Source organism: Orbicella franksi, chromosome 6 (genome assembly GCF_964199315.1).
Source record: "Orbicella franksi chromosome 6, jaOrbFran1.1, whole genome shotgun sequence".
Classification (NCBI taxonomy): Eukaryota; Metazoa; Cnidaria; class Anthozoa; order Scleractinia; family Merulinidae; genus Orbicella; species Orbicella franksi.
The window spans coordinates 28,037,670-28,059,514 of NC_138150.1; the positions used below are offsets into that span (position 1 = coordinate 28,037,670).

Sequence of the window (21,845 nt, forward strand, 5' to 3'; positions counted from 1 at the left end):
CAATAGAAGGGTACACATCACATAATGTAAAAATATGTGTTAAAATCTCTTCCTTGGTATTTAACAGTATTTTACTTTCCCCCTTCAAAAAGAAAAACACAAAAATGAAAAAAAAAAAAAAAAAAAAAAAAAAAAAAAAAGACTGAGACAAGTGCCTCTGTTTGCCTGCAGCTGATAGACTGTTCACAGCTCTTTATTTTTCGACGCAGTCTATCTTGGCAATGGTTCATAAACCATGATAGCTAGGCTAAGCTAATGAAAAAACACGGTCAGGTCTGAAATTGTGCGCTGGCGTCCAGTTCTCTCGCGAAGGCGCCCGTTCAACGACCGAATAAAAATACGAGAAAATAGAGGGCTGTTAACAGTCTACGGCCTTGAGGGCCTTTGTGATCGATCTGTTCGATAGTTTTTCAGATTGTATTGTCGAGATCGTCCCGATCACATGGGATATCTTTAGTTTGTAGTATGCAGATCGTACAAGATAGTAAACTGTTTCATTCCTGGAAACCAAGGAAAGAATAAATCGTGAACAAATCCAAGACAGATACAGCCATAGATTGCACGCATATGCTCCTGTTGCACGTCATAGCATGAAGTTGTGTCTCATTGTTTCAAAAGCACCTGCTCCAACCTCGTTCTCCTCGACAATTTGAAAATTGTCGAGGAGAAGACCCTGGGGACGAGGTTGGCACCTACTCTGGTATAACTGGCCAGCGGCAGCTCACGACACAGTAGGTATTTTTAGAAGCATCGTTGAAGTTTGTTGCGGAAAGAAAGATTCATGACTTTACAGATAACCACCGTTTTTGGATTAGTTTTTCTCTGAACTAAACTGGGAAGGATAGAAAGGAGACGCCCTTGAATAGTTTCTTTGAAGGATTCGGACCTTTCTTCTTCCATGTTAGCCAATTCGTCTGTGTTGCCAAGTTTGCCAAACACAACTTTGCCACCTCGAACAGAAATTACACCCGGATTAGTGGGAAATGAACGGATTTTCTTCCAAACTGCCACTGCTCGTGGGATATCTGGGATCTTTGTGTGGTTATCTTTGATTATAACATGCCATCAGGTGAGTAACTGTGCAAGGTTTAGTCTGAACGACGAATGTGCTTTTTCAAAACGATACTGTACAACTTAGTCATGTACATTTTAAGCTGTCAACAAGGATGTGCAATTATTTGACGTTCTTTTAGAGACGTTTTGTGGAGTTTTCATCTGTATAGGTGAAAACCTTTAATTGCCATATTCTCGGACATATATTGCTGGAAATCCAGCCATTTTTTTTTCAAGAATCAAAAGTGTTTTGACGATCAGTAAATGTTCTTCGAGTGTGATACCAGGCATGAATCGGAACGTATGAATTTTCCTGTCTCTTCTTAATATGACGTGACTTTCACGAGGGAGCTCTCTTGTTTTACGGTCATTAAATTGGTTTCTGCAGTAATACGAGTTTTACTTGCTGGTAAAACATTTTTGGGATCTTGTATTAAATAGAAATCATCTCAAAGATGGCTCCTATGGCTATGAGATGCATTTTGTAGGGCACTTTAAGAACATGCACACATAAGTTTTCTGGAGAGTCAAAAAGCTGACAAAGAGAGTTACCAATGATAAAATTTGCTATCAGTGTGATATTAGTTACCCATCAGAGAATCAGTGCTAGTATGAATTGTTGCTTTTAAACTTGAATTAGGCCACTACATCATGAGTGTATGTCTCTCCAGCAAATATAAGAGTCAATTTGCACTTGTACTTCCACATCCTACCACCCCCTCTCCCCCTTGCCCCCAAAAATATAACTTGTCATATTTTGACATGGAAGAAGGTTGGGTCATAAATACAAAAATTATGTAACAAAAGATTAGCAGAGAGTGGGAACATTTATCTGGTGCACAAGATCCAATTTCCATTTACAGGAGTCACTTTGGAGTTCCAGGGACATATATTTCCCCTGAGAAAATTTCACATTGGGATTTCTGTCAGAATTTAAATCAAAAAGATGAGAACTGACTTGCATTGAACCCCTATTAAGTGGCCACCCCGCGGGAAATGGAAGGTGCCCGGCTAATAATGAATATTTTCTTACCATCAAGTTAACTGCTTAGTGAATATGGAATCACTTATATAAATGCTTGTTTGAATGTTTTTATGAGGTGTCCCTTTCTAATTCAGATACTAACCTGTTATTCCAAAAAAAGATAACCAACAATTTTGGGTGGCTGCTTAGTAGTGATAACAACAATAGCATAACCATCATCAGAACAACCAAAAGGATAGAGGTGGCTGGTTAATAGGGGTTTTATTTATAGTATTTTACTGACAATAATTTTGGGGCTTTGATAACTGGCTGTTTAATAAGGGGTGGTCACTTATTGGTGACTGTAATTATCGACACTGTTAAAGGCAGAAACTGGTCTGGATTTGTGCCCCGCTGATAAAGTTAGAATTGATGTTTCTTTCATGTTATTCAGGATTATAAACGATGAAGGTTTTTGCAAGCTTTTGTTTCTTCCATTTCCAGTATAAATTTAAATTGAAACTATTTCTTGTTCCAGTTGTCTTAATGTTAAATTATTTTCTCGAGTTAGTTTCCAGTGATCACTTTGTGTAGAAATATTATTAATGATGTTTTAAGTGCTGTTATGTCACTTGCAGATTTATCAACACTTGAAATATTACACAAACCCAAGTGAACAGCGATGGATTGTAAGGATCCTTTTCATTGTTCCTATCTATGCATTTGATTCCTGGCTGAGCTTGCTGTTCTTTGAACAATCATATTATGTGTACTTTGACAGCATCCGGGATTGTTATGAAGGTATGTTTGATAATTAACAATATTAGACTACAATTCCAAGTTTTCTATGGGCTAATAGTCAACGAGGCATGGCTGAGTTGATCAGGAATATTGCTCATAGAAAACAAGGGAGAGTAGATGTATTGTTCAGTAGACACTAAAGGATTATACCACAACACTTGCAATTTTGTGTATTTTTAATCAAAAAAAATTAGAATAATTTCAGTTTCAAGAGCAGCATGTGCAATCCTTGTCTATCAGCGAATAGAATATAATGAGAGAACCCATCAGATTTACAGATTTCCAATAGAACACAGCTGAGTGGCTATTTAACAGTTATTATTCCATGAGCACAGGTTGGATATGAAATGACAGATAGCCAACGAGGTGCATAGCGTCGAGTTGTCTATACTCACCTCATATCCAACGTGCGCCTGTGGAGTGGAATAATTGTTTCATTAAAAACGATACCAAAATATAGAAAACTAAACTAAAATAAAACTTAAAACGCACCAAGAAATTACACATATGCTTGCCATTTGGCATATTTGTAGGGCATGGAATAATGGCTCATAACTTATGATGGCTAAGCCAATGAAAACTCTCGAATTGCATTATTCAATGATTATGTTTTTAATAGTTATGATGGCTATTTAAACCTTTGATAACACATCAAATTATTAAATAAATAGTTGTGGGTAGTACAGTTTATGTGCCTGGACTTTGTGTTGTGGTTTTGAGCTCTTTTCTCTTGCTTTGCTTTTCTATCTGGTCCGAGCATGAATTTTAATTTCAGTTAATTTGTAAATTTTCAGTGAGTTCAGTTCTGTTTATAATTTCAGTACATGTACATCGGATTTGACTTTGTCCAAATTATCTAAAACTTGATGACGAAATTGCAGTGATCAATTCTCTTAAACAACAGAATGTGAAACCTGGATAGACTTAAATCTAAATTTGCATTAGTCAGCTTTTGAATAACTTGGCTCAGGAGTAATTTAACTTTAACTTAAACTTTAACTTTATTGAATTCATTGCATACTCATACATAGGAAATCAAAGTGATAAAATGATAAAATAATGATAATAAAAAAATAAGTCATAGGCATCAGCAACTGGAGCAGAAAACAGGACAATGTCCCAATTGATATTCAGAACATATTTAAAATAGTGACAAAATGGTAATAATTATTATAATCATAGTAGTAGTAGTAAAATAGTAATAGTCATCATATAATATTAAAGTTGAATTAATTGAATGAGTACTCTTGAGTTGGTTTAATTGAATGGTTACTCTTGAGAAAATGGTAACCATCCGAATCACATTTAAGGAGGGGGGGGGGGGGTGCTATTAGTTTATAAAGTTAATTCATAGCTTTAGTAAACCCTTCTCCACTGTCAGTGATTTACGCATTCTCCATAATTTTCTACTTTACATGGAACATTTTCATTAGAACTCTGCCCAAGATTCCTTCTTATTGCCTTCTCTTGGTTGATTTTAAATGTTTTTTTTTTCAAGGTTATTTTTTTTGTCTAGCCTATGTATAATTTTGAAATCATGGTTCTTTTTTCAGCATTTGTCATTTACAACTTTTTGAGTTTGTGTTATGAATATTTGGGTGGTGAGATGTCAATCTTGAGTGAAATAAGAGGAAAGCCAATCAAGTAAGTCTTGCACAAGAATTCTAAAAATATTTCTGCAGTTATTATTTAGAGAACACTCTTTTAACGAGAAGATATGGTATATCATGGCTACAACCAATTGGACTCTACCATGGGAGAATTACCCCCTGTCATGCATCCATCACATTGTGTTCTGACATAGCACCTCTCTTCACCCAGGGGTATAAATGGGTCTTGGCAAATTGTTAGGTGATAGCCAGTCAAAACTCCCTGTAATTTACTCCTAGTTGCCTACCTTGAGGCTTGAAGTCAGAGTTTACCCTTGGCTATCTTTATCAAACCTACGCAGTCAAGCATGATTAAATATTTTATCCTGATATTTATTATGTCATCCACACACACTTCCTCCTGCTACAGTATTTGATTTTGAACCTGCTTAATAATTGTAGTATAATTTCTTGATGAGTAATCTTACTAATCACTTATTGTTATATTTCAGAGCCAGCTGGTTATGGTGTACATGTTGTCTGACGGGATGTCAATACACAATAGTTTTCCTTAGATTCTGTAAACAGGTGAAGTTTTAATTTCTAGGTTCAAACTTCAAGACATCAAAAATACTATTGAGTTTGATACACCTATTGCAGATGGACCAGTGGAAACACATATTGAACCCTTCCTTCCCACAGGCAAAGAAGTTAAATATTCAATATTGTTGTATACATGTAGCAGGATTTTCCCCCAACAACGTGTACTTTTATTAACCGCTTATAGGTCACATGAAATTTAACAATAAAACTGTTCCCCCACTTGCTCTGCTGGCTAATTTGGTGTTTACATTCTGATTGACTAAACTAGCTTTCTGGGGATGGATGTCATATTTCAGTGAAATTACATTTCAAGAGGTTGAGGGAAAAATCATTCATTCAAAATCATTCTTGCCACATATGTCAAATATTTTTATTGTGACTGAACAAATTATTTCCCTCTAGGCCACACTTCAATACTGTGTCATAAAACCCATCATGGCAGTGATCACACTTATTCTTCAGCCGCTCGGATACTACTCAGATGGAGACTGGAGGTAATCATTCAGTCATGTGACTGTTAATTATCCAGTTTAGGGCACAGTGAATTAATATACCCAACCCTAGAGATAAGGACCTGGGCCGGGTTGTTCGAAGCCGGTTAACGCTAACCCAGGTTTAAGAGTTAACCGAAGCAGTCATTTTTCTTGTATAAAAACGTTTTTCACTACTTATGTTTTGTGTGGTTTGAGATTGCTTAAGCTCACAACTGAAGGACAAATAATATAAGCAGAAAACCTCACCGAAAAATTACCAAACTCAAATCAAAATTCTCGCTAACCCTGGGTTAGCTTAATCGGGCTTTGAACAACTCGGCCCTGGGTACTAATTTTTGCAAAGTTGTCTGCTGCTCCATTACTTAGTAATAACAATAAAAATTTCTATAGTGCCAGTTAACAGAGGTCCAATGGCGCTTTACAAAATTCTATATAAATATTAAACTAGAGATTATAATAATTGAAGAACAGCACAGAAACGTAACTTAAAAATGCTTGTTTTAAAAAGCCAAGCAGTTTGCTTTTAAATATGATTGTGGAAGGCTAGTTTTTCACATCATCTGAAAGTGTATTCCACACTACTTGGGTCGCCAGCACTGGAGGCGGTACGTGGCCCCAGTGAATGTATTTCAAACCTCCTTAACACCAAAGTAATCCCCTTTTTATAACGGAAAATGAAAACTGGATCTCGGCAAGTTCATCAAGCAATTTTGAGTCAAAGGTTGCGAGTTGAACATTGTACCGCAGCGTTGCAGAGTTCCCGTCAACATTACATCTGGTTAGACTGTTCAAAATAATGTTTCTGGAGGAAGGGTTAAGCACAGAAGCATATCACCTAGAAGTGTTTAACTCTGGTTCAATGCTGCCGATTATTCCGAACCAATCAAATTTAACTTCCTAATATGGAGCAAGGGCTCTCGCGTGGATATGTCATATACGCGCGGACTACACGCGGACAGCAATGGCGGACACATTTCGTTGCGAGTTGAGAGGTTGTTGTTTCTGGACCGATTTCTGCACTCATCATGAGAATCAAACGAACCTTTTCTAGGAGCTGCCAGTGTAATACCTTGGCCAGTTATCTGCCAAGTCTCAATTGCAGGTAAGCTTTTTTTGCATCAAAACTAGTCAATGGAAATCATGCTATGCTGAAAACGTTTGTTTAGCACACGAGCTTTCGTTTGCTGGATAACAGTGATCAGTATTGTGGATTATTTTTGCGTGATAGTTGAACTTTAAGAAAATCGGACTTGAAATTGTGGCTTTTCCCTTGATTTGTCATATGTTCGCGCCACGATTGTGTGATTTATACCCTTGTTTTATCACGGTAAGTGAATAATTTTGTGGCTTGGCTTGTTCCCTTTATATCTTAATGAATGTTTTCTTGTTAATTTCTTGTTGTAGTACGTATGCTATCCGTTTGTTTGGCCGATGTTCAAGGGTTTTGGATCCTGCTTTGGATACTAACTGGTCTACTAAACTGAGACATCGTATCATTTACCCTGCATTTACATATTCGTTACCATGTTACTGCCTGTCTTGAATTGTTGTCTCAATCAAAAATTTACTACTTTTGGATGTTATTGTTCAGTCATTTTTGATCTCCCACTTCTGTACACTTGTTTTCCTTTGAATGTTGGCGGTAGTGGGAGACTCTTCATAAGCTTAAATCAATAAATAAGTGTTTTATGTGAATTTACAGATGGCTGTCAACCCACATGGTGTTGAGTTTAAAAAACATACTTTGTAATTAAATTATTATTTTCAAGTAGATGCAAGTCAGTGTTTTTTTCACCTCCCAACTGCAATTTAAGTTACAACCACTGTAAATAGTATGAGGTCTATTATTTGTCCTTAACATTCTTTTCATGTACTTCAACTAGGCCTTTCCACTGAGCCCAATTTCCCTTTATGTGACCTCACATGAGGGCCCCTCACATGTACTGAGAACCCAGGAATGGACACACCGAGCAAATACAAGTTACATACAACAACTAAACACTAAGTGAAGAGAAATCTCTAACTCTCATCAGTTTTAACATTGACATTGTCAATGACAATGACTGAGGCAAACTCATTAGTAGGCCTTTTACTTTAAACACATTCAAGCAAGTTGAGCAAGACCAAAATCATCTTTATCACACTTGCCTACAAAATAGATACATGCAGCACATTAATCTTGGATTTGTAATGTTATTTTTTGCCACTTATATTGGTTGCCCTTAACTTAGTGATTGTTGAAACAAACCATACCCTACTTCTACAATATTATTATCAATTTGCCATTATTTATTTATTTATTCATTTATTCATTTATTTATTTATTCCAGTTACTGCAATTTATTTTTGTTATTTTGAAAGAAACATCGCTCATTAGGGACTGTTCATTTTTTATGGGGTGGGGAGGGGGACAGCTGGTGGGATTTGATAAAAAGTACCTCTTCATCAGAAATTTTTTTTCCTACCCCCTGTGTACCCCTAAATGTCTGTCATGACCCCCCATGAAAATTAAAAAGTAAAATCATTGCAGTCTGAAAAACATTGATGATTTTACGCCAGTATAAACAGTTTTGACACTGCACCAGTTAAGACATAAAAATAGACAAGGATCAGAGCCCCTAAATCATAGCTGAATTGCATTGACTGTTTGACGAAAAGGAGTGGTATGGTCTTAAGTGAAAGTTTGAGCGTATTTACAGGGTTCAAAGAAGGCGGTCTGAGGGCATACTCCCACATGAAAAATTGAATGTTCAGAACTTCAGGAATTTTATTTCAGGCATTCTAGCAGGCACTTATAGATGCTGTCATCACAACACCCACATTCAAATAGAAATAAACAAAGCCTGTAAAAAGCTGACATTGCCTCTTTCTAAGTTACTCAAGGAGGTTCAGCTATGTTTAGCAACCAAATTCTTACAAGGAGTTTAATTCCTGCTGCAGGGTACCTAGCATAGCAAGGGGGGGGGGAGGGGGGGGGAGGGGGGTCTGGGAAGATTTTAAAGCTTCAGAGAGGGTTTGCACCCTTTCCAGAAAAAAAATTTCCAGGACTTTTCCAGGACTCAGATTGATTTTTCCAGGCCTCTAAAATTCACATTATCCCTTTCACTCCTGAGATCTCAGTGTTAATTCTCCTTACTGTCTGCCATACATTTCATATTTTGTACTTGAGTTAAACAGATTTCCAGAACTTTCCAGGACCAGTAGCCTTTTTCTAGGACTTTCCAGTCCTGGAAAATGCCACAATAAAATTCCAGGACTTTCCAGGTTTTCCAGGACCTGTACAAACCCTGTTCAGAACCCGAGGAATGCTATGTAGGTATTCTGGCATAAACTTTGCACTATATAGATGCTATCATGAAATACCTGTAAAAAAAAAAAACGACGGAACAAAATTAAATACAGTCGAACCTCCCTTAAGCAACCACCCAAAATGTCAAGCCTAAGTGGTTGCTTACAGGAGGTGGTTGCCTATGAGAACTTAGACCATATTGGGTCAAAATTTCGCCTCATTAGCATATGGTAACTGCAGAGACTTACCCCATGTTTTAAATGTTTTATTCATGTCAAAAGTCAATTTTGGGAAAGAATCCGGTACTTTCCATTGAGAAATTTCAGTCTCTTGTACTACACAGGAATGCAATAATGATACAACATCAGATTATCGAATTTGGGCTCTATTATTTGTGAAGTGGTCGCGGTGGCTTAAGAGGTGGTTGCTTACAAGAAGTTCCAAATATAATGCTTTGACTTTGAAACTTTTTGTAATCTGGAGAACTGGTTGCCGAGGAGAGTAGGTCACACCCGGAGGTTCAACTAGACCTGCATTCAAGTTAAAAGAGACAAAGCTGTCATTTCTCTGTTTTATCAAAAAGAAGTTATTTGTGTAAGTTGAGCTATATTTAGCAACCAACGCTATAATCTTTCTGGTTACCACTTCTCTGGGTTCCCCTTTTTGATGTTTCTGTTCTCCACTCCCACTGTTTGAGCAAAAGCAGGATATAATTTCCAGCCCCACAAGAAGGTGCATAAATTATAAAAATACTTACAAATGAATTAAAATCTCAGTCATTTCCAAGACTTGTGTTATTTTTGGAGTCATAACACAAAGTTCAAGTTGCTATTCAGATTGGCAATTATTCTCAGCACCTTGAATTGCTAAGTTTTGCATTTAATTTACACAAGTCACACAATGTAAATTGCACACACACACACCAAAAAAGCTTTTCATTCAGTTTGATTGGCTTTTATCTTTCCTTAACACAATCGTGATCGTCTCTTTGCCACCTGAGTAGACACTTAACAGAATAGCCATAATTTTTAAGGTGGAAAAAAAAAAAAAAATTCTGGCATTTTCCCAAAAGCATGGATCTGCTGTTGCCCTGGCTACAATAATTTGCCAACTTGAAAACATAGAGGAACAACTCTGAACAAGTAAGTACATCAAGTAAACCGTACGACTATAAAGCTAGAAAATGACGTAAATGTGATAAACGAAAGGTTTGAAACTGACCTTGACGAAATGATGGCTTGTTACCAAACAAGTTGTAGCTCACTTGGTTTACCACCTAGCTCTGAAAAAACTTTGGAGAATGACTCGGCGAGAAAGGGAATTAAATCTTACTTTAACACGAGCAAGTTCTCCTCCTTCAAACACATTTATTTTTACTACTTATAACCAGGCATACTTTTTGTTCTTGTCCTCCGTAACATCGATCACTGCGATCTGCTCCGCAATCCAACAGGTGGCTGGACGTTCGACTACATATGGAGATCTAGAACTTTACGAAGCTGTTTCCGAAGACTAAGAGCCGCAGCAGACCCAAACTTTAACAAAGAAAACCTTATCCTCTGGCGTATATGGATGATACTTAACCTCCGACATTTTGCTTTGCCATTTCTCTGAACTTCCATGACATACTTCAAACTGTAGCGCTTCTTACATTCCAGATAACACGAAACGATCGACCGTACAATCTCACCATCTTTGCAACTGTCCTGAACAATCTTCCTAACTTCCTCACTTTTTCGTACGTCCCTTACGTATTAATACCACCTAACCTAAGTACCGCGTACTTGTGGTGAAAGAACTTCGCCTGTTCACTAAATAAATAAAAAACTCTCTCACTTGATCTCTTTATTTATACTACGGACAGACTGCTACAATGTTTTATCGATCCGAACTCGCTGGCACAAGAGTCCAGTTAAACCTCTAATGTTTCTGCCAACTCACCAGAAACTCTTTCAAGTACAACCTCCCCTCTTAATGCTTTTCCCTTGACGCAAATCTTCTTTATCATCATGCCCGAGAACTTCTTCCCTTTAGACGCCATTTTGAACAGGTTTGTTTTGCAAGAGATTCACGCGAGGAGTTCGCGAAGAGCGCGCTATGCAGAATTTCCTTATATGGGCAAAAATTAGAAGAGTGATTTTCATTGGTCGGGAATAATCGGCAGCATGGTTTAAAACAGATAAGGGAAGTTAAACGCTTCTAGGTGATATGCTTCTGTTAAGCACTTAAACACTGATTAACTATAAAAGGCGATATCTATATAAGACAGAGGTCTAAATAGCCAAGCCTCTTTGTAACACAGAAGCATCATGGCAAAGAGGATACTTTTTTCTTTTATTTCAGAGCGGACCGCGGTTATTTGTACATTACAATAGTGTACAACATTACAGTATCCTTGGCACTGTACGCTCTGTTTCTGTTTTATCAAGCTACAAGAGATCTACTTAGCCCTTACTATCCAGTGTTAAAGTTTTTCACCATCAAGTCTGTTATTTTCCTATCTTTTTGGCAAGGTAGGAATAACTTATCTGCATTCGAAGTAAAATGAGAGTTACTTTTGACTTGGGGGCTATTTTTTAGTGATTGTCGTTGAACCAAAACTAAGATAACTGCATGGTACCAATCACGACAAACGAAAATAATGCAAGGAACCATTAAAACTCGAAACGAAAAGTGCTATCCGAACCAAGCACGGGAAACCTGAAGTCACAATGTCTGATTGGTTGAAAAAGAAAAAAAACAACAACACTACCACTCCAGGTTTGTTCTGATTGGTCAAAGTATGTTGCACGGGTTTCACGAGTGGCTGGGAAAGTATTTTATTGGTGAACTTCAACCAAATCAACCGTTTCAACCAATTTTATGCCCGTTAAAAACTTTGAAACAATCAAACCGACCGAAAACTTGTTTTTTTTTCTCTCTCAAAGAACACGGAAAAATAGAACAACAAACTACGTATTGTTGATGCCAAAAGGACATGGTATTAAATTTGGTTTAGGTGATTGTGGTTTACAGAGTACTGTATTAAAACAGCCAAACTTTAAGTTTATATGTCACCTCAAAAATACTTTTCGTTCCTTTTCCTTCAGGTGTCCTGTTAGCTGTGTTAGAAAAGGCGGGTGCTATCCGCACTTATCACAATATATCTGCCGGAACAATAGCTGCCGGCTATCAGAATTTCGTGGTGTGCATAGAAATGTTCCTGGCCGCCATCGCTCTCAGGTTTGCCTTCCCTTACTCTATTTACCGCCATCAGAGAAAACTTGACGAGCGGGGGCAAGGAATCGCCTTGAAAAGCATCTCGAGAAATCTCCGGCAGACAATAAACCCAAAAGACATTGTGGACGATGCAATACACAACTTCTCCAGGTCTTATCAGCATTACGCTAACGCACAGAACTTGAAAAGTTTCAACGAGGAGAGTGCTATGCACGGGAATTCGGTGACATCTTATCGGAGCACTGTGGTGGATAACTTGGACTCCATCAGGCCAGGCATGCAGGTTACTGTTCTTGATGGGCATGGATACAAGTATGACAATGAGAATTCTACACTGCTAGATTCTGACGAGGATTTTTAATTTCTATGATACGTTCTGGCGAGTGAACAAAGTAGAACCGTACATCACTCTAAAGAGGATGTACGATCAGAGGGTCGCGAAGGGGTTATGCGTGATTTGGGAATGTGCGTGTTATACGTGACGTGAGAATGCGTGAAAAATCAATCCGTTAAACGGGATCACGATGCCCCTTTTCTACCCTTGTATGTAGTTGTATTAATTTAAGCCTAGCAGTTCAATATGAAAAATACCCTCTCTGCCAAAGCAGTCACAAAAAACGTAAACCTTAAGTACGCAGTAAACCAATTGAATGAGAACGTGAAAAATACACGTGACCGATGCCAAGCGCGGGAAACTACGCGTAACCAAGCCGCGAGTGGGTTGGTTTTGCATCTGATTGGCTGAGTAACTGACGCGAATTTTTTTAAAACCAATCACAAGAGCGTATTAAAAACCGCTATATTGTAGGCGAGCGTTACTTAAGATATTAACATCCAGTTTCTCTTTACTATTTCATGGTATATTTCAAAAGATAAGTCTTGAGAATAAACGAGTTGATCAAGTCTGATCTAAAACAAGTTTCTTCCCAGAAGAATAAGGAAATTTTTCTAGCTGTTCCTGTTCAGTTACGTATTTATATCCAAGGAAATATGCTCACAGGTTTTACTCATAAAGTATTAAAACTCATGTAAATAGCATAAGATTGTGATTACAAGTATTTATCGTTACGAGCGGTTAACTCCCAGCTCATTAAGTGTAAAAAATTTTGACCAAAATCTCAAATGTAGCTTGAAGTATCTGAACGAAAAGTGACACTCAAGACGCATGAAACTTTACTAGTGTTGTCAACGTTTTTAATTTCGTTTTTCTCCGAAAATCTTTTTCCTAAAAGTATTAAAAAATCTAAACTGTATTCTTATGAGTGTTTCAGTTTGTATTTAGGCTGTATGAGGCGTTTTTAGAATATATTCGATATGTGGTTGCACAGAAATGTAGTTACTACGGAGTACAAGTTTCCAAAAAGAAAAAAACGTGTTACATTTTCAAAAATGTTTCCTTGAAAATACTTTTTTTCTATCTCAGGCGAACCCTCGAAATGTCGGCTTTTATCGCCAAAGATGATTATTTACCTTATCAACTAAGTTGTAAGAACTTTGAAAGTGATTTTTAAGACGTGCTTTTCTTTGTGTACGTAATTTTCGTTGCATTGCACTTGAATTATAAATTTTAATTTTAGGCAAGAATTTATTTATTCGTACGCATGAGATTCTTTTCATTTTATGGCTGTATTTTTTTTTGTAAGAGTGAGTGTAAATATTGTCAGTAATTATTACCTTCATCATGTTAATAAAAGTCAAGTGCTATTGTATTTGTGTGCGTGCACTCATTTTCAGCCTTTTACAACAAGCGTTGTTGGCTTTTCCTTGCTCTTTCTCAATCTCATTAATAATTCATCAAAGTTTAAACAAAGGAAATCATGACCGTGGTGGTGTTTGGATGTCGGATCCTAATTTGCATAGATGTTTTCGATTTATTTCTTTGTCTTTTCCTGAGTTTTATTTTCGAGTGAAAAGATATATCAAACACTGTCTTAGTGTTTGACCACATTTTCCAACACCTCGAAGTTCGTTAAAAATACTCCACTGCGCGTCGTATTTTCAACTCTCTTCTCTTCTCGGTGTTTTGAAATGTGGTCAAACACGGTCTTTCGTGTTTGTTATATTACGACACACAGTCTTCTTCGGAAAAAAAAATCGCCGCGTGATAAAGTCGAACGACCCATTAAAATAATGAAACGCTCTAACTATGGAATTTGTTTCATGTACCAAATTGAACTTGTGTTGTTTAGTGGTGATGTAGAAGAAGATGGACATCTTATTGCACTTCATCCTTTCTTTATTCAGTGAAAACTGATAACGAGTCTTTTCCACAATACCTGTATCACAAATTTTGCGACACTTCTTCTTGTTACTCGCGTGGAACAAAAATCTCCCCGTGTAATACATGTGATTACAAAAAGCGAGTCTAGGGCAGCAGTGGGGAAATGTTTTCGTAAAACGTTTGAGTCTTCGTTTAGTTTTAGCACGATATAGGGGAATGGCCTTCATTATGGTTTTAGCACAAACACTCCGTTAGTTGAGAAGTGATTGACGTTAGCTGTTGTGATCGTTATGTGCCGTTTTGTTGCTTGGCAACAATTCCGCTGAAAACCGTGGGCTCAGTCCATCCCGAACTCCATTGCAAGTAAAAACACGCGCTTTGAAAAAAGCGCGCGAAATGTTTGGGGAAAAGACATTCTTAAAATTAGTTTGACCCTGGTTAACATGCGTTTTTCTTTTCAAGGCGGAAAAAAGAACGCCTGATCGCATGGTCCGAGCTTAACATACCGGCCAGCGCCTATCAGAGTTTTCTTCCTTTTGATGTAGCATTAATAGGGCGTCGCTCAATAAAAAGACATTTGAAAAAAAATTACAAATCTTAACAGCTCTTAATTTTATTGAAAAGCGATGGTAATAAGGATCAAAACTCAGTTTGAACTGTCAGTCTCATTTTTTTCCATGTCGTAGTCAAATAGCGATAGGGCTGAATAAGTACCGCTTTGGATGCCGCGTTATTTTCTGAAAGCGATGCTTATAGTATTTCTGCTGTCACGAGCGGCCCTCGTAAGAAGTCGGTTTAATCAAGCGCAGCGTTTCTCCGAGCACGCACGGTATCCTGTGAGGTTCACAAACCAGTCATACAAGACAAGGAGTTAATCAACACCATTAAAATTTAATGACTATCAAAATTCTACAACTCCCCGTTACCGTGATGAAACTTTCGTTAAAAAATTCTTCTCGCATGATGTGAGTGAAAATTATAATGGCCAATCTCCTGATGTACCAGACGATCATCAAAAGTCTTCAGAAAAGATAACTAATTTCTAAAAATTTTCCACAAGAGAAGCAAACATTTGTTTCCTTGACACTAGCTAACTTTAACATTTGCCACAAAAAACTGCTGTCAGTTCTTATCTAGAAGAAACGATTTTTTTTACTGAATGAAACACTTGTTGCTTACTCCCAGTTCAAACTTTCGCTTCAGAGTTTTTAGTTCGATATTGTTGGGGTCGAACTTAAGTCCATAGGTGCAAACTCTGAGACCATTAGAGAACTTCCTACGGTTGAGATCAGCCATCGCTGCCCTGAGAAATGCTTTAATGGCAGCTTCTTTCCCGGGATAAGACGAAATCAGTGTCATGGCCGTCACTTCTTGTGTCTCCATAGCAACAATGAAGTCAAGACACGCGCTGTTAAAATTGTCATTGAGTAAATGAAGATTTGCACGAGCCACGAGATCGCCGGCAATGGTTACCCCGGATGTAATGACAGACGTCAGGTCTTCAATGGCTTCCTGGAAACGCAAGAGGCGCTCAAAACATTTAGACCGCATGCGCAAGATCTCGTTCCGCTGATCCTCAGAAGCGGCGACAGCGGCAAGCGTAAAATATCCCAAGGCATGGCTGTTTTGATTCAAGTTAGTATGCTGATTTGCTTTCTTGATGGCTTCTTGAAAGATACTTTGCTTCTGTCCCGAATTCAAAGCTCTGAGCGCGAAGTCCACAGCTTCAGGATTTTTTTCGGTCACTTTTTGAAACTTCGATGCCGCAGCTTCAATTTCATTCAGTTTTGTATATACGAGTCCACTTCGGCTTAGGACCGACACATCTTCGGGGCAGAGTCGTTCAGTGATATCGAGCTCTTCGGCGGCTTTTCGGTAATCTTCGAAGATTATAAGCCCGTCGGCGTACATGCTGTGGTAGGACACGACGCCACTGCCAATTTGAACCAATAAATGACAAAGCTTCAAGATGAACTTGGAGCGGATACCTCGCGACAAGTAATGAGAAAAGAGCATTTGAGCACAGTCCTCGAGAGTTCTTAAAATGAGATGTTTCCTATCCTCAGGAAGTGACAGAATGAAGCTCTTTAGTGCTTGGGTGTTGAGAAGTAACGCCTGCAATAGGTCTTGGTAACTCGCTTTGCGATTGTTCTGAAGGGTAAACAAAAGTGTTCGCTCACACAGCACTTCGACGTAGTTTGGCTTTTTACCAAGCACAGAAGTCAAGTCATTGATGGCTAAGTCAAATTTACCTTTGAACGCTTGCAGCTTTGCGCGCCAAATGTAAGACTCAAAGGCTTTGTTTGGAGAGGCAGCGATTGCTACTGAGAAATATCCTTCTATCGAGGCATCTCCTGGATGTGCGTTAAATCTCTGAACTCCCTCGCAATGCGCCTCGCGAGTTAAACGCGCGCGATCGTCATCAGTTAGTCTCAGCAAGGAGCTCGACAGTTGTTCTTCGCCTATTGTTTTCAGAAGGGTACAGATGTCTTCTAGTGCGTCGGCCGTTTTCTTTCTTCTCATTTTCAACGCAGCTAGATGAAGGACAGCTAAATAGTCATCCGGATTGTGTGTTACCAAGCGAACAAGAATTGCCTGCGCTTCGTCCATTTTACACATTGACTGTAAAATCTCCGCGAACACGAGATGGCACTCGAAATCCGTGGCGAACGCGCGAGTCAAGATATCGCCCAAAGGAAGAAGCGAGGGGTCCTCACGCGAATCGTGGTTCTGTTGGCGCGTCTTCGAGTTCATTACCAAGTACTCTTTTATTTGATTCTTCAGCGTCTCTTGTTCATATTCAGACAGTTCTGTTATCCAGGTCACCGTAGCACCAACAGAGATCTTGCTGGCGGCTGTCAAGTCGTTAGCAGCTTTCTCGAGTTTCCCACTCATAAGCCAAACAAACGCGCGGCCGCAAAGTGCTTGAACAAAATTTGGTTGGATGTCGAGCGTCATGTTGAAATCTACGAGGGCATTCGTCATGTCAGCGGTTTTCATGTGGCAGAAAGCGCGCGTGTAGTAGGCTTTGGAGCACAATGGACGGACTGTGAGCACTTCATCAAGGGTGCGGATCGCTTCGGAATCTTTGTCTTGTAGCCTCAAGCACTCCGCCGCGTTCAATAACGCGTCCACGTTACTGCTGTCCATAAGATACAAGAGCCGATACATCTGCGCTGCTCTATCAAGGCTGTCAGCGGTAATTTTAGTATCAACTGAGCATGAGCTGGTCAGCTTGACTTTAAGACGGAAGCGAGTGAGAAGCTCAGAGGCAAGTTGCTTTGAGAGAGCCGCTATGCTACTTTGATGCTTGTGTGGTGACGCAAGGATGTAGATTTGGGTAACATCTTCATCAATGGCGGCCGCACAGAGATAGTCGTTCAGGGCGGACTCAGTTTCCTTCAGAGCTAAGTAGCACTGAGCTCTTTGAAGAAACAGCTCCACTGCTTCCACTTTCTCCCGATTCCCAGATGACGTCACATGGTCTATTCCATCCGACAGTAGGACCACTGCTTCCTTGAACTGATTCAGTTTGATCATGTGACCGGCGCAGTCCCCAAGCGTAGAAGAATCCTCCGGATTCAAGCCTACAACGATGCGGTCAATTTTGATTAACAGGAATCTGTCTTCTACACTGAAGCTCGTCGACTTTTTGGCCAGTGTGGCAATTGCGTCGTATAGCGCTTCCAATATGGCAGGGAGGAGTTTATTTCCTGTTTCTTTGATGCAGGCTAAACCAGTGTCGAAGTCCCTGTCACACGCAGCGATAAAATCCTTCACTGCGTAGCTTTTTTCGTGTAAGAATAGGTAGGCCATTGCTCGATGAACCAGGAAGAAAACCACATCGCTACGATTGGAAAACACTTTCACCGCCTCAAAGCATGTCGTTACGGCTTCCGGATAACTTTTGCTTCGCATTTGCGATCTTAACTTCGTCGACCATGCCACGCTGCTGTCTGGACGCAGACCAGGAGACGTGATTAGGTCGCAGATTTGTTCAAGAGACAGCGTTATTTCTGAATTCAATAACAGGTGCGCCGAGTCGCCCCCACATATGCACCAGTCCTCCAAGGTACAAAGTACAGTTCGTAGGGTGTTGTGCGGCAAGGTGACCAGGTGATCCTTGACAAGGCCCGGCTCCAAGGCATACCCCTTGCAGAGCTGAATGACAGCTTCTTCGGTGTGCTGTTGTCTGAGTTCTTGATTAGCTGAGGCTATGTAGGAGAGCGCTTGTCCAATGTTGTCACTCATAGTTGATACTTATCCTGATTGAGCTCGCTTGATCGTTCACAAAGACTAGGAAGAATCAAGACCAGTGAATAAGTAATGTTGTTTCAAAAATGGCTGCCAATAGACCATTTTACAGTTGTCTGCTCAGTGACCTGGCCTTTGTATCGTAGCGAGGCTAGAGTTGACCTTGTTTTGATACAGACCTCACTTCTTTTGTTGTGTAAAACAAGTTGTTCTGATGCTAACTAGGTGCATTTACATGACAAAAGCAGTGAGGTCTGTATCAAAACAAGGTCAACTCTAGCCTCGCTGCCATACAAAGGCCAGGTCATAATTTTTCAAGTTCGTGATTTGCAATCCGGGTTAATCTTCTCTATCCCTAACCATCCTTGTTCCCTTATGGTTTACTATTGTCTACTATTATCTCTTTGGTGATTTTCTATCTTAGTAGACTTTTATTTCCAGGTTACCTTCAATTTAAAGGCAATTTTGTACGTCCCCAAAATAACTCAAAATACTGTGACTGAGATCCTTTAATACGTGCAAAAGAATTTCAAATTGGCAGCCATTTATGGAAAGGGTCTATGGATTTATGTAAATACTAAGTTCTGATATCCCGACTAAAATAGACAGAAGTATGCACTAAGTAAGTGCTGACAGGAGGTAATGACAACTGATTAAGTTCTCCACAGGAATGTTCTAGTTAAGTTGGATCTAAAATAACACCATGTTTGGGATAAGAGTAAAACAAAGAAAATCCCCCCATATCGTAGCTTTATCTTCAACAGTGTATGACTTGCAACTCAATCCACTTAAAATATGTATTCTTATGCTTCTCAATTGTATTTATAATTTATTAAATCGGTTAATATTCCATTTTGCCGTTTCAGGTCACGCAATCTGGTCACGCATAACGCCTTCCATTCATTGAGAGCGTCACATCTAGTATCTGTACCTAGAACAAACGGCGTTGATTGAAAGATATTTTAAGTGGCCTCTACAAAGTGGCTGCTAAAGGTGCAAATAACCTTATTGACCCCAGACGTTTCCACCCCGAATGCACAAAAATATTTCCGACACAAAACGAAAATCGTACATTTTCTGATTCGCTAACTAACCGGGTGGATTTACTTTTCAGAACTCTAACGAGAAACTGTTGGCTTGTCGTTCGCTGTTATTTATTGCTGTAGAAATAAAAACATCGCCGGTCAAGAACAACACACGGCGAAAAAAAAAAAATATTGCCAATTGATATAAATTGCAAGATAACGTTGACACTTACATCTGTGTGCGTTGTAAAGTGCCTGGGAGAACAGACGGGCCTGAAAAATCCAGTACATACGTAAACAGAGCTCCTGACACGAACAATAACAAAAACATGCGGCCCATTCGCGTGCTACGAAGACTAAACATTTTTTCTTCTTATATACTCGAAGCAGATAATTGAATATAAATCGTCCTGTTTAACGATAAATCGAACGGGAATATGCGGTGATAATTGAAAATGTCATGTAAAAACAGTTAAGGACACGAAATTACGCCGGTTTTCTTGAAAATCGTTCCAAGAGTCTTAGACAAATACGAAGACAGTAAAGTGAACAGTTGTTTTATAAATGACTTTCACTTACCTCAATTTAAACGCGGGAAAATTTCAGCCGAATGATGGAGTTTAGGCGCCAAGTAACAAAGCAATCAAGAAGTTATTCAAAGAGAACCTGATCCAGGTGTGGGCTTCAGTCGAAGAATCGGGAGGAAAATCGCTGCAGAGCCTCGGTCTCCAGAATTTAATTCATTCAGTGAAATTTAGCCGATGAAGTATCTGCGACACCCCTGGGCAACTTAGCGTCAGGGACTGACAGATCAATGGACAATCTGTAATTGTTTGGATAAGTTTTCTATTGGTCAATCAAACTTGACAAGGCGTGGGAACGCTGGCTTTTTATTGGCCGCCGCAGTTAATCTGCTGATAGCCGATCTGCGCGGGAAATCCGCCGAGCGAGGTATTTCCGCGAAAGAAATTCTGCACAACCATCACAGAGCTGCACGCGACCAAAAAGATTTGGACGATGTTTTCATATTCTTGGATCTGCTAGAATTTTCGAGTGCAGCGTTTGCGGTGATAATTGAATGTTTACAAATTTACAGCCACTTAAAGAACTGCAGTTCAACTATCCGGTATTGCACCAAGTGCTTCAAATAACAGTGCAAACATTATTCCATTAACTATGGTGTTCAATTACTTTTATTTGAGGGTAGAATTTTGGGAATCGGGCTTTAGCGCTCCTCTAAAAAAATGTTTTTTTTTTTTAGTATTTTAGGTCAACATAAAGGTGCTTATTCCTTTATTGACAAACTACATTCTGTGCTGAAGCTAATTTCAGTAATCTCCGTAAATCGGGCTGGCCAGGGATTGATACGTTAAACCCGAGCAAATACAGACAAAGGAATGTCAAAAAGGTATTTAGACTATTCGATTAATTGTATATGGGAAACGCAATTACAGCACTTTGCCCTGTGTGTAATATACAACTCGGATAGTACATTCCAAAACTTAATAGCAATAACAAGCATCAAAATTTCAACAAATCATCAATGAATGAAAACTTCACCGAGGTCCACAGACTGTCCACTGTTACGGCCATGTTGCCCTTTACACTCCAGACTTGAGCCGGAAACGATTTCCTGACAACTTTTGTTTTTCACGAAGGATTTAGCCGGAAATTTTTTTTTTTAATGTTTATCTTTTCTCTTTGTCCTTTATTCTGCCATTTTAGGTTTTTTTGCTATTTTAAACATGTTGCCAGGTGGAGCTAAAAGGACTAAATTATGGATTCATTGCAAGCGCCAGTCAATGATCTGTATTGAACCCCAGTCCCTCAGTTTTCAACTAAAGTGCGAGTATAAACAGAAAGCCTAATTTCTCGCTTCAGTGCCGGGGGGTGGGGGTACTCCCTTATGTGGCTTATGGCCTATATAGGTATGTGCGGCCCCAAAGGGTATGGTTTTAGCCGTTTTGGCCATAAGATAGGTATCTATTTTGGCTATTTTGGTCTTAAATATAGGGTATGGTTTTTGCACTCTAGTCTTGAATTCGGTATGTTTATTAGGAGAAGCTACTTTTCCATCGTTATCAATAAGAACATCAGCAAAAGCCCTCCACAATGCCTTAATATCGGTCTGAACTACTTGTAGGTAACTAATTATAAGACAGTTCTGAAACAGGGAATTGATTTAAGGGACTGGTCTTAAATAGAGTATCAACTTTTTGGTCAGGTCATAAATAGGGCAGGGAAAATCGCAGATTTTGGTCTTAAATTGAGTAAGGGTTTTGGGAGGCGGGCCGCACACCCCCACAAGATTTTTCTGGAAGTACCCCCCCCCC

At 39.1% G+C, this 21,845-nt stretch overlaps 2 protein-coding genes across 2 annotated transcripts; one reads left to right on the plus strand and one right to left on the minus strand.

Annotated features, from left to right (window-relative positions):
* The first annotated feature begins 389 nt into the window (after window positions 1–389).
* Window positions 390–13,721, plus strand: LOC145489080 (transmembrane protein 184B-like). Its single transcript, XM_081467985.1, has 7 exons — window positions 390–1,069; window positions 2,656–2,818; window positions 4,372–4,462; window positions 4,920–4,995; window positions 5,413–5,504; window positions 11,137–11,306; window positions 11,883–13,721. The coding sequence occupies exons 1-7, from the start codon at window positions 899–901 to the stop codon at window positions 12,371–12,373; spliced, it is 1,254 nt and encodes a 417-aa protein (XP_081324111.1). The 5' UTR covers window positions 390–898; the 3' UTR covers window positions 12,374–13,721.
* Window positions 13,722–15,104: 1,383 nt separating this feature from the next.
* On the minus strand, window positions 15,105–21,845 carry LOC145489079 (uncharacterized). The gene is made up of 2 exons (XM_081467984.1): window positions 20,092–21,845; window positions 15,105–18,529 (listed from the first exon to the last, which is right to left on the minus strand). The coding sequence occupies exon 2, from the start codon at window positions 18,482–18,484 to the stop codon at window positions 15,386–15,388; it is 3,099 nt and encodes a 1,032-aa protein (XP_081324110.1). The 5' UTR covers window positions 18,485–18,529; window positions 20,092–21,845; the 3' UTR covers window positions 15,105–15,385.